Raw genomic sequence first — 13,876 nt, forward strand, 5'->3', positions numbered from 1 at the left:
ATGACTTTCATGGGATAGAAACTCATGATGGCCTGATAGAACTAAGTTTGTCAATTAGATCTAGTATTTAGTTCACCATCATCAAACTTTCAAATATATGTATTTAAAAAAGGAACAGATAATTAATGTTACCAATTCATTTTCTTTAGGAATCCCAATGTGTCAAAACTTGTGTTTTAAAACTAAAAGAAAAGATGATTTAGCCAAAATGTCATATTTTCATATTATATTCTCAATGCTTTCAAAGCTCAACAGTGATTTTAAAAAGAAATTAAACAACATGCTTTCATTGAATTTTTAAAAATCTATACAATTCAAGCTAATGAAATATTTTATTGTACATAATAAAAGTGGTGTTTTTCTAAAAAAAAAAAAAAAAAAATTTCCAGGCCCAGACGTCTGTAGGAGTATGTGAGGAAAGGATTCCACTCAAGTATAATAAGCAATACTCTATTGAATGAAACCATAACTCCGCTTCACTCCCTATGGTAAATACTAACATTCGCCACAGGCTTGAAATTCCTGTAGCATCAGTAGAACTATTTTTTAAAATATTACAAACATGCTTATGACGCACAGGAGGATGAAAAAATTTAGACTGTAACCACACACCATATGTAATCCCAGCTTTTCTAATTTACAACCAGTTAAGAATTACAATATCCAAAGAAAGTATTTTAAAATATATATGCTCACTGGTAAGTGATTTTCTACTCAAATAAATAGGAAAATTTGCATTTTAATGTCACATTGAATTTCAGTACTTTTCAATCCAAGAAAAAAAAAATAAACCGAGACATGGTTATGAGTTAAGGATTATATATATTACAATTTGCCTTGTTATAATACATTTGTGGCTTTATGATAAAAATAACTCAGGGACATATGGAATTCAAGCTGATTTGCGTAACTGTCACAAGAAAAAAAGCATTAAATGCATTTCTGAAATAAGTATTTTCATTTAATTTCAGAATCTCAAAACAGCATTAGACCTCGCCTTGTTTAAAAAAAATTTAGTTCAACACTAAGCTAGCTAAATAACCTTCTTGAAAGGTTTAAACACAATTGATATAGAAAATGCTTTCCCTCTAATCTCAACCTTACATAAATGGAACAGGTGAGGAAGAAAAGGTAGACAATTTCTTTAGCAGCATATATGGCTAAATCCATCAACCACCTTAAACTAGAATGTCCATTATTGACCCCATTAAAAAGAACCGGGGAAATATCAAAAATTACCCATTTCATAAACCAAAAGACAACAATTTTAGGGTTACAGTTAGTAAAATATTTTTGAGACACTTCAAAAACTTTTAACCATAAACTAGAAGAATCATCTCTTCTTCATTGTTAAGAAAGAAAGGCCTAACAGAAAGACATTTAAACTAAACTGATTTTCAATCCTCTTAGAACAAACAAAATGAAAAATAATGGTTGATTAGCTAAGCTTTGTGCTCTAATCAAACTAATTAATTACAGTGATTTTAAATGGCAACAGCCCATCTGACTGGGCAGCTTGACAGTTCAGAATACTTTTGCAATAATTTTTTAACGCAAAGACACTAAATGATCCGGTCATGCAATGTTCATCTTATGCATTCTGCATCTCTTTGCCAATCTTGTAGCTAAGGATCTTGTTCCAATCAATCTTAGTGCGTGTAACTGGCAACTGTCGACGTAAGGCTTTGAAAGTAGTGTCCGACATTGTCTGATAATTCTCACTGATGGCAGTCTATGAAAAACAATAGTTAGAAGTTTAAAGTAAAGCAAAAGAACAGAACAATTTATAAAGCATATAGATGTTTTCAGAATACATTTTATTTAAGCAGCCCATTTCACTGTTTTTAAACAGTCAAATAAAAAAACCCAACGTTTTGTTAAGGCAGCTAGAAGAAAAAGCCATAATAATTTTGAATAATTAAACTTAATGAAAATTATAAATTAGATGTAGTATTTGTGGCCGGGCGCGGTGGCTCACGCCTGTAATCCCAGCGCTTTGGGAGGCCGAGACGGGTGGATCACAAGGTCAGGAGATCGAGACCACAGTGAAACCCCGTCTCTACTAAAAATACAAAAAATTAGCCAGGCGCGGTTGTGGGCGCCTGTAGTCCCAGCTACTCGGGAGGCTGAGGCAGGAGAATGGCGTGAACCCGGGAGGCGGAGCTTGCAGTGAGCCGAGATCGCGCCACTGCACTCCAGCCTGGGCGACAGAGCGAGACTCCGTCTCAAAAAAAAAAAAAAAAAATTTGTGTCCTCGTTTTGAATTTATTTTAGTATGTCAGAACAATTTATGGATTATTATTTTTAAGGAGTAGAAACTTGTCTAATTCACAAATTAAATGCTTAAATTCAAGAGTGTAGTTTAGAAGCTGATAAATAACAAAAAGTAAAGCACAAAATGAAATGTGATCTAAGCAGATTGCACATAGTCCAAATGGTAAGACACAGCCTGAATTAAAATTTCCAACCAGAAAAAAAATAGCCACTTAAAAAGTCTGGCATTTTTTGACTGATGCAGATTGAGCACCCCTAACTGAAAAATCCGAAGTTTTCAAAACTTGAAACTTTTTGAGCATCAACATGACACTCAAAGGCAATGCTCACTGGAGCACTGATGCAGATTTCTAATTTTCAGATTACGGAAGCTTGAGTGGTAAATATATAATAAATATTCCAAAATCCAAAAAAATATCTGAAATCTAAAACACTTTTGGTCCCACACAACTCAGATCAGCGATACTCAATCTGCACTCAGAAATTACAGTTGGCTAAAACCTAGTCTTTTTTTTTTTTGAGATGGAGTCTCGCTCTGTTGCCAGGCCAGAGTGCAATGGCACGATCTCGGCCCACTGCAACCTCTGCCTCCCAGGTTCCAGCGATTCTCCTGCCTCAGCCTCCCAAGTAGAACCCGCCACTACAAGCACATGCCACCACGCTCAGCTGATTTTTGTATAGAGACGGGGTTTCACCATGTTGGCCAGGATGGTCTTGATCTCTTGACCTCGTGATCCACCTGCCTCAACATCGCAAAGTGTTGGGATTACAGGCATGAGCCACCGTGTTCGGCCTAGTCTTAGTATTTTTAAAATACAAAATATTAATGGAATTCAATTTACTTGCCACTCTTTTTGCCTACACTTTAATAAGTCTGCCCTTGTGTTAAAAGTAGACACACAACAAAAAGACTCTTACTGATGCAATGGAAGAATTCAGCCTTTGAATGAAATTCAAATTTCAGTGCCATTAATTCATACGTGAATGTAGCTTATATAATATTTAAAAAATCATACCTGGTATTCATTTTCTGCAGCTTCTACAATCTTTATAAATTCTTTTGCTGTTTGCACTTCATTCTGAATAAAAAAAAATAAAAATAAAAATTGTAATTTAAAACTAAACCACTATTACTTTAAAATATATGTATGGTTAATGTAATGTTACAATAAATAACACAGAAGGAAATTATGACAAAGAACAAATATTGTAAGATCAATTATTCTAAGTCTAAGGGGGAAATAGGTAAAATTATTTTAAAAGTCTACAGAATAAGCTGGTGTCAATGTTTAGCTGGCTAAGGAAAGTGAACTCTCAATGATACACACATTGATGAAAAGTTCAATTTTAAACACTGGACATGCATTCCAACAGACAACCTTTATGGGTAACAAGTTTGGTAAAGATTTCTAATTGATGACTCTTTATCTAAATATTGTTAAGTATTTATGAACATTATGTAACAGAACAGTGATACCAAAAAAAAAAAAATCACTAATCAGGAAGAATGTATTTTTCTGGAAATTTTTTTTAACATGCCAATAGATGGGTTTGTTTGCTTTTTCCTAATAGTAAAGTTAACAGAATCTGGATTTAAAAAATGAAACAGTGTTAATGTAAAATTCTCTAATACCTTATGCTTTATATATATGGTGTAAAAATATAAAACAATGAAAACCTCCTAAGATAGAGTAAAAATAAAAATGGTCATTCCTAGAAAAAATGAGCTCAAGCTGGCATATTAGTGAAGTTTAATTACTATGACCATCTCTCAAAACCCCACACTCCGTAATTTTGTGGACAAATTTCTCTTAGGAAGTATCTGGTTTTTTTTTTTCTTTTTTTTTGAGACAGGGTCTCAGCCTGTAGCACAGGCTGGAGTGCAGGGGTGTGATCTCGGCTCACTATAATCTCCACCTCCCAGGTTCAAGCAATTTTCGTGCCTCAGCCACCCAAATAGCTGGGACTATAGGCATGTGCCACCATACCTGTCTAATTTTTGTTATCTTTAGTAGAGATGGGGTTTTTGTATTTTTAGTAGAGACGAGGTTTTGCCATATTGGCCAGGCTGGTCTCACATTCCTGACCTCAAGTGATCCACCAACCTCAGCTTCCCAAAGTGATAGGATAACAGACGTGAGCCACCGCACCCAGACAGGAGGCATCTTTGCTCAATGTCAAACTCCCCCAAACAAGATGGCACCATACCCTTGTTATGTGAATAATATTGAATGTACTAATTACATATGATATATAACTATATGGAGTAGAACATCTCATGGAAAATCAGATATTAGTAAGTTTTTTTCACTGGCAAATTTTGCAAGAACAGTACCAATTAGGTCAGAGCAGAAATCACCTAAGTGCTAATAAAAAGTTTTTTAAAAGATAGCTTCAGGGGCTGGGTGTGGTGGCTCATGCCTGTAATCCCAGCACTTTGGGAGGCCAAGGCAGAAGGGTTGCTTGTGGCCAGGGTTTGAGACCAGCGTGGACAATATGGTGAGACCCCATCTCTATAAAAAATAAATTAGCTGGGCATGGTGGCACATGCCTGTAGTCCCAGCTACTAGAGAAGCTGAGGCAGGAGGATCGCTTGAGCCCAGGATGTCGAGGCTGCAGTGAGCTGTATTCACACCACTGCACTACAGCCTGGGCAACAGAGTGACACCTTGTCTCAAAAAAATACACACGTGTATATATATATATATATATATATATATATATAAATATATATGTCTATGTAAATATATAGCTTATCTTCTTAGGTAGCATCTGGCTTAACACATTTATACATGTTTCTTAAAGTTAAATGCTTTCTTGAGTTAAAAATAAAGTTTTCTTTAATATTTGCAAATTGTATATAAGCAGTGGATGTTTATAATACACAGATACTTTTAGGTATATGACACAAATGAGAAAATGTCACTGTTAATGTTATACTGTCAATATCCATGGGGCAAGAAAACCAAAAGCCAAACTTTTGGAGGCCAAGGTGGGTAAACTGCATGAGTCCAGGAGTTCAAGACTAGCTGGGCAACATGGTGAAACCCCATCTCTACTGGGAAAAAAAAAAAAAAAATAGCTGAGTGTAGTGGCACGTGCCTGTAGTCCCAGCTACTCAGGAGGCTCAGATGGGAGAATGGCTTGAGCCTTGGAGGCACAAGTTGCAGTGAGTTGAGATCATGCCAGCCTGGGTGACAGAGCCAGATCTTGTCTCAAAAAAAAAGAAAAAAAGAAAAAAAAATCAACGAGGAAACAGTTGCATATGCAAGGGAAAGAATGTGTGAAAGAATTCTGTGGAGAAATAAAACCAAGTTCAAAAACTCTTAAATTTGAAAGATGAACTTAAAAAAAAAACTTCATTAAATCATGATCCAAATAGCCACACAATGAAAAGATACAATAGTTTAAAAGTTAGGTAGAAGATCATAGACCTAAATGTAAGAGCTAAAACTATGTAACACTTTTAGAAGAAAACACTGGAGTAGATCTTCATGACCTTGGGTAGGCAATGGTTTCTATTAATATTTCAAATCTCAAATGACAAAAGAAAAAAATCAAAACCAAAATCTTCTGTTTTGCAAACAATATCATCAAGAAAGTGAAAAGACAACACACAGAAGGATGAAAATATCTGAAATCATGTATGTGATACACTAGACTTATATCCAGAATATACGAACAATTACAACTCAATAATACAAATGTGAATAATCAATTAGGAAATGAGCAAAGGATCTGAATAGGTATTTCCCCCCAAAAGATATACAAATGATCACAAACACATGAAAAGATGCTCAAAATCATAAGCATCAAGAAAATGTAAATAAAAACCACAATAAGATACTACTTCAAACTGACTAGGATGGTTATCATCAAAAGGACATATTTTGGAAAAAGATACAGAAAAATTAAAACTCTTATACACTGCTGGTGAAACTATAAAATGGAAAACAGTCTGGCAGTTCTTCAAAAGGTTAAACATAGTTCCAAATGACCCAGCAATTCCACTCCTATGTCTATACCAAAAAGAAATTAAAATATCTACACAAAAAATAGTACACAAATGTTCACAGCACCAAAAGTAGAAAACAGAAATGTCCATTAACTGAAGAATTGATAAAATGCGGTATGTCCACACAACAGAGTATTATCTGGCAATAAAAAGGAAAAAAGTACTAATACATGCTCTAAAAGGATGAATGTTGAACATGTTAAATGAAAAAAGCCAGTCATAAAAGACTATATATTATGATTACATTTATATAAAATGTCCAGCACAAGCAAATCCACAGAGCCAGAAAGCAGATTAGCCGCTGCCTAGGGCTGGGAGGGTTCTGGGGGAAGGGCTGGGTAGAATGGAGAATGACTGCTAATGGTACAGGGTTTCTTTTAAGGAGCACGAAAATGTTCTGAAATTAGATTGTGGTGACTGCTGTCCAACCCTTTAGTAATATACAAAAAAAAATCTGAAGCTTCTACTTTAAATGAGTGAATTGAATGGTATACAAACTATATCTCAAGAAAGCTGCAAAAAAGTTAGGTACAGGTTTGCAATTACTTATCTTTAATCTATCAGAAAACACTTCAATCTGAAGCAGAAATATTACTTAAAATGTTCATTCCAAAATTGTTGTGCTTTTAAAGAAGTATTAGGTTAAATTTTATTGTAGAATTAATTACTTACAGACACTGTTAGGGAATCTTGTATATCTTTATGACTCACTAGCTGAACATTACCATCTTCATAATAATGAACCTATTAGAAAAAGAAATCACAGAAACCACATTACAGGAATCATCAAGATCCTCATTGCTTCAACAAGCATATCAATGCAGATGGACTACATATTTCAGCTCTACTCTAGACTTCTCTGCTGAGCTCCAGAACCTGTGAACTCCAGCAAGACTCTCCCTTCCCTCAGCCGAGTGAGGAGACTAGTTAGAGACATCCCTGCAGTTATTCAGGCAAGCCTTCTATTGACCTGACTGCTGGACATTTTTGCCTCACAATCATTCATTCTACTGGTACCTAAAACCGAGATGTCCAAATCTGAGCTCACAATATTCCCTCCCAACCCTGCTCCTCTTTTGTGTATTTCCACCAACCACTTAATTCCCCAAACTCAGACATGAATTTACTCAACAAAGATTGAGTGAGTGCAATAAATATACTGCTACTACGTAAGGTTCTGAGGGTATACGGCTTTTAGAAAGACACAGTCCCTGATCTCATATTTCAGCACAACATGGTAAAGGTATGTATAAAGTATGTTAGCAATACTCCAGATTCTTTCTGAGGGTTAAAAAAGGACTTCAGCATATTTCAGAGAGGACTAGAGGTATATGAAGTTGGGGAGAGCAATAGCTGGAGAAATATATGCAGGTAGCAAACTAGTCAACTCTGGGCCTTGTATGTCATGCAAATATGTCTGGACTATCTGGTAGATAAGAGTGTACCACTAAATGGTCTTACAAGTAACATATCCACATTTAAATTTAAAAAATTATCTTTTTGATGGCAGTGTGAATGCCAAAGAGTGCAGCAATTCAACAAAATAACAATCATATGCTAAATGCTGAAGATTGTACTGTAAACCAGACAATCCTTGCTCTCAATAAGCTTTGGTCCTACAAGACGCACTATTTTAGAAATTGCTGTAATTATCCGGGTAAGCGCCACTGAGGCCTAAGTGAAGGAATAATAATGCTGACAATAATGACTACTATTCATCGAGTACTCGGTATCTGTCTCTGTTCTAACCCTTTTAGCCCTATTAACTAAATCTTCCAACAATCATGTATGCTTTTTTTTTTTTGAGATGGAGTCTCACTCTGTTGCCCAGGCTGGAGCGCAGTGGCACAATCTCGGCTCACTGCAACCTCTGCCTCCCAGATTCAAGCAATTCTCCTGCCTCAGCCTCCCAAGTAGCTGGGATTACAGGCACATGTCACCACACCTGGCTAATTTTTTGTATTTTTAGTAGAGGTGGGGTTTCACTGTGTTAGCCAGGATGGTCTTGATCTCCTGACCTTGTGATCTGCCTGTCTTGGCCTCCCAAAGTGTTGGGATTACAGGCATGAGCCACCGTGCCCGGCCAATACATACACATGTTAATACATGCATATAATATAGTTATACAACTACACACATGCATATATTAATATTATACTTCACCCAATTCAGAGGAGAGAAGTACACAACTCAAACTCAGAAGATGAACAAATTGTATCTGAAGAGCAGACCAAATGGCAGCATCTAATTTTAGCTGTGTTTTATAATCTGTTAGCTATCCTTGCAGATTTTTGACGACTAGGGAATGAACTGCCAGGTTATTTAAAATATTTAAAACAGCACTATTGTTTTTCCTATTACCCCAAAACAAAGACCTGAAAAAGAACTATATAAAATGTACTATGAAAATGTAAACTTAGGAATTCGTTGTTTCTCTGTTCAGAATCTTCTTAAAGATCAGTAAACAAATTCTTTTTATTTCATACCTGAATTTTCAAGATTCCAACCACCTGAGTGGTTGAAGGAGTGATTGTAAACTTCCATTCTGACCTCCAACGACCATTCCTTAAAAATAAAAACAGCAGCTGTAAATAAGGTAGGGAAAATAATTTGAATCAATTTTAAATTTCAGATTATATTTCATGCTACAGTATGAGAGTGTGTGGGGGATGAACACTGGACATTAAATTTTTAATCACCGAAACAGTCAAAAAGAATCAAAAGGTTAAATCCAGTTATGATATATATTTAATTTAATCTTCACCCTACTGATAAAAAAGAACTTACATAATGGATTTAATGCCAGAATTCTAAAGCTAAGGCTTAAAATACAATTCAGGCTGGTGTGTGTGCAGTGCTGTTTGCCACTAATTGATCACAATCAGTTACAGGTTTCTTTGTTCCGTCTCCACTTGACTAGCCTTAAAAAAACAAAACAAAACAAAAACCAATACAAAACTAAGTCATAAGCTACTGTGGAGAAAAATTTTAAGCTACTTCTTCAATTGTATCACTTATATTCCCAAAATAAATGGAATAAATGTTTAGAGTATCAGGGGATTTTATAAATACACTCAGTGTAGTTTAACATCTACTGAATGATACAAAGTACCATATAATTTAAAAAGAACGGCTAGTAAATGTTACACAACACTCTTAAGGAGGTTTTGATAACTGGAAATAAAGGGCTATAGTTATTAACATGAGGTTTTTAAAAATATTCCAATTTTATGTTTAAAGTCACCATATAAAAGGCATTTCTCTGCTCCTGAAATGATTTTTGGTATACAAATACATACTCATGGTTCGAAACTGAGAAATTACAAACTGGTATGTTATTACTTTTTGTCTACCAGTGAATTTTATCTTTCTTTTTTAACAAAATTCTGGATGAGTAGTATAGCTTCTGATATTCTATTTTGCTGACAAACTTTTCACGGTAACTTTTCTTTTTGTCTCTGTTTGCTCTTTGCAAGCTAAGGAAATTCTGATATGTTAGCTTTTTTGAACAGTATATAATAGTCACAGGGTAATGAATCACTATACTGGCTTTTGCTAGACAACGATTTCTGGGTTCAATATTCATGCAGTCTACCCAATCATAAAGCTACAGAATGATAGTACAACCTAATTCAAAAATCTGAAATGCTTCAAAATCTGCAACTTTTTGAGCACTGACACAATGCTCAAAGGAAACGATTAATGGAGCATTTTGAATTTTGAATTTTTGAATTAGGGATGTTAAACTGATAAGTATGATGTAAATATTTAAAAATTCGAAATCCAAAAGACTTCTGGTCCCAAACATTTTGGGTAAGAGATATTCAACCTGTATTCTCATACTTATGGTTACACTGAATATTTGGAAATTATTAGATCAATGTATATGTTCTACAAAATAACAGATAATTAAAACATGTCTTGATTTGAGTGACTCATTCAAGATTTTTCAAAGAAGTTTGGTTGGAAAAATAACTTTTGTTTCATGATTCCAAAATAAGTACTCCTTTTACTGAGGTTGAAAAAATAACTTTTGTTTCATGATTCCAAAAGAAATATTCCTTTTATTGAGGTATTAGTGCCAAGTCAACTAGTGAGTCCTTAGCATATACAATACTGACTAGGACAATATACATTTATATAACCATTGATTATGAAAAGCACACACAAAAAAATCCAAACCAAGTAGTATTACCAATTTGAGAACTATTTTAAAAGATTCTTCCAAAGGCATTAATTACTACAGTAACAGTAAATGACACTGAGTAGATAGAACTCTTTCATTAGTGGAGTAAATGGCCAATATGTCCTAGCCTTTAATTCTTATTCTGCCCCTCTCTTACCTTAACTCTTTAATTAAAAGTATGTATTCACTCAACAAATATTTACATTAAGCCCCTAATACTGCTAGACCCTGGAGAAATGGTAAAGACTAAGAAGAGAAGGTATCTACTGAAACCTAAGAAACATCTAAGACTAGCTGCTTCTGATTTTTACTCTACCTATATTTTAGATGAACTGAAGTATATTTCTTTTTTTTTTTTTCTTCTAGAGACAGGGTCTTGCTTTGTCACCCAGACTGAAGTGCTGTGGCGTGATTATAGCTCACCCAGGCTTGAACTCTTGGGCTCAAGATATCCTCTTGCCTCAGCCTCCCAAGTAGCTAGGACTACAGGCATGCACCACCACGCCTGGCTAATTTTTTTTTTCTAGAGATAGGGTTGTACTGTGTTGCCCAGGTTTCTTGAACTCCTGGCCTCTGGCCATCCTCCTACTTTGGTCTCCAAAAGTGCTGGGATTATAGATGCCTGGCTTGAAGTATAGTTCTTTGTATTAACTATTTAGATTTTACTGAGACTACTGTGCCATGATATTATCACTTTGGAAAAATCATATCAAAGCATATAAAATACATTTTTTTTCCAGAAAGTGAAAGCCATTAACTTAAGTGATACAATGCTCATAGTGATGGTTTAGGAAAAATTACCCTTGTAAAGTGAAATAGTGAGAATAGAAAACTCAATGACAAGTCAGGCATGGTGTGAACCTGTAGTTCCAGCTACTTGACAGGCTGACGCAGGAGGATCACTTGAGCCCAGGAATTTGAGGCCAGCCTGGGCAACACACCAAGACTCTGTCTCTAAAAAGAAAATAAAACTCAAGGACAGACATTTTCTTCATTTTATATATGTTAAAGCTGAAAGGAATTAGATTTTAAAATGAATTAGTAAACTTATTATAACATCTCCAATGTATTATAAAGAAAACCTTAGTAAAAAGAATTTTCTTCTAATAGTAGTTCCATCTCAACAAGATTGATTTTATTATGTATTTCCTGGCATAAATAACATCAATTAGTAGTAATTTTATAAACATTGATTGCTTCAGGATTCCAGTAGGTTAATGCTACAAGATTTTAGACCCAACATAGAGAAACTACACTTATATTAAGTCCATAAAAGTAACTCTATATGCCAGAACCTTTAGGGAACTGCGGCTAGTCATTAAGGCATATGTTTACTTATGGCATTGGTTTTCCTTCAGTGATGATGGATCTGCATTCCTCCAAATATTCTTGGTTAACCTTGCAATCTTGCATTTATTTCTGAGATGGCTAAGTAGCGGAGCAACCTTGGGCCATGAACCCAACTGGCCCAAAGGGGTTACCTGTTACTTTACCTTTAATAGCACCACCAACCAACTTGGCTAGTGAGTCAAAGCCTAATATACTAAAAGGTAAATATTATGACCATACTTATTCTGGTGACCTCAGCATGTAAAACAGGGATAAATGTAAAGATTTCATTCAATTATGGACTTGTAAGGTCTTAAAGAATCTCAGAATTTTGTAACAGGTGCTCAGAAACAGTCTTGTCTAATAATAAAAAGGACCAACAACTTGTCAAAGGTCCAAGATCAGTAGGGTCAGTCAGTGCTCCTGAGGGCTTGATGTTTCTAAGGAATAATGGAATGATCTGTACACAAAATTACCAGGCATGATTGCAATCTGCCTCATTGTATAAAACACGTCATTACTTCCTCACATTGGCTAACCAAGTACAAAGCAATCCTCTACTTCAGAGCCACAAAGTTCACAAAAGCAGCATCATTTTTTGCTTTATAATTACCTCTGTTCTCCTCCACATTAGTTTCATTCAGGAACAGCCCCTTCACAGAATGAGCATATGGACTGCCAACTGGTGTTCTTGCAGGCACACATGCTCCCTCAGGATGCTGTTTGCTAGTCCCATTCTCTTTTCACTGAATGTCGATGGATTTACCACTACCTTTAATGATTAGGCTGTTGAGCAAATTTACCTTCCTTATATCAAAAGGCTAAAATTCTGTATCATGTCTAGATTGTTCTTAATCATAAACAAACAAGGTGTTGCCCAAATCACTAAAGCAAGAACTACAAAGACTTAAAACAATGCCAAAACTCCCCAATACCCAAGATTTTAACTTACCAAAAGTTTTTTGCTTGGAACTGATGGCTTTCTATGCATGCAATAATGGTTTGCTGTCCATCTATTTTTTTGCCATACACCTTATTGGCAAAGAAAATAAGCATAAGAATAAATTTAGGGTCACGGAATGTCCAACTTTAAAAATCTATAAAATACTGCAAATTGCACAGTACTTTGACAAGAACACATAAAATACAAAGTAGGCCATCATTCCAATATAGTAGCTAGAAAAACATGTTCTCAAATATTTGTGCCTAATCAAATTATTAGTGGACCACAAAAGGGGACAACATTAAATAAAATTTATTAAAATTAATTGTACTCTGAAATATTCACGAGCATTCTAGATAATCTACTTTCATAAGTAGATAATTTATTTTAAACATACAGATGCTAATCTAGCTTTTTCCATGCAAGTGAAAACTGGACCTAGCTTATGGCTATCACCTTTGTTCACTTCACAATCTTAGGGGCTGCTGCTTCTCTAGTCATTTAAAAGTATTGGAATAAATTAACTTACTTATAAGTGAGAAAGGTTGTTAAGAGAATGTCTGTGATGTATCCCAATGTTATTTCACATCTTGCCTACTGCTTTAAAAGTAATAATTTGTGACTTTCAATCCTCTAGAACAAATGAGGACTCTACTCCCTTACTCTCATTATTCCTCCAAAATAATTCTGATGAACAAGTTATAATTCAAGTAATAGATATTTGAAGTTATGCTGCAATATTTCTCAAATAATTAGAGAGCTAGATACTTAAGCAGAGCACATGAATTTTTGTCCTAACCAGGAAACTTCCAAGAAAGAAATGGGGTATGCTACTGGTGATATTAATAATTACGTTGAGAAAGCAGGTATAAACTGGGATATATGGTAGAGTTAGGTTGGTGGGGTAAGCAGAGGCCACGCCATCCACAGGGCCTTTAAGCCACCTTCAAAAGCCTGGACTCTAAGTGCAATGGGAAACCTCTGAAGGATTTCAAGCAGGGAATTTTGATAACCTGATTTGCATTTCAAAAGATCACTTTGGCAATGGAAAAGGTCACTGAAGCACAAACTGGGGGTGCTAAAAAAGCCTGTCAGGGTACAAACAATATTATGAAATTTTTAAAAAAGA

The 13,876-nt window shown here is 35.1% G+C and overlaps 1 protein-coding gene across 1 annotated transcript in view; it reads right to left on the reverse strand.

Annotated features, from left to right (window-relative positions):
• Positions 1 to 211: 211 nt before the first annotated feature.
• The window catches only part of LOC105475615 (capping actin protein of muscle Z-line subunit alpha 2), a 61,577-nt gene continuing 47,912 nt past the window's right edge, over positions 212 to 13,876 (reverse strand). The window contains exons 6-10 of the mRNA XM_011731040.2: positions 12,757 to 12,836; positions 8,776 to 8,854; positions 6,962 to 7,033; positions 3,291 to 3,353; positions 212 to 1,732 (exon numbers count right to left, since the gene is read on the reverse strand). Coding sequence (XP_011729342.1) covers positions 1,592 to 1,732; positions 3,291 to 3,353; positions 6,962 to 7,033; positions 8,776 to 8,854; positions 12,757 to 12,836 — 435 coding nt within the window. The 3' untranslated portion in view covers positions 212 to 1,591. The remainder of the gene's footprint in view (positions 1,733 to 3,290; positions 3,354 to 6,961; positions 7,034 to 8,775; positions 8,855 to 12,756; positions 12,837 to 13,876) is intronic.

This window comes from Macaca nemestrina, chromosome 4, assembly GCF_043159975.1.
Source record: "Macaca nemestrina isolate mMacNem1 chromosome 4, mMacNem.hap1, whole genome shotgun sequence".
NCBI classification, from domain to species: Eukaryota; Metazoa; Chordata; class Mammalia; order Primates; family Cercopithecidae; genus Macaca; species Macaca nemestrina.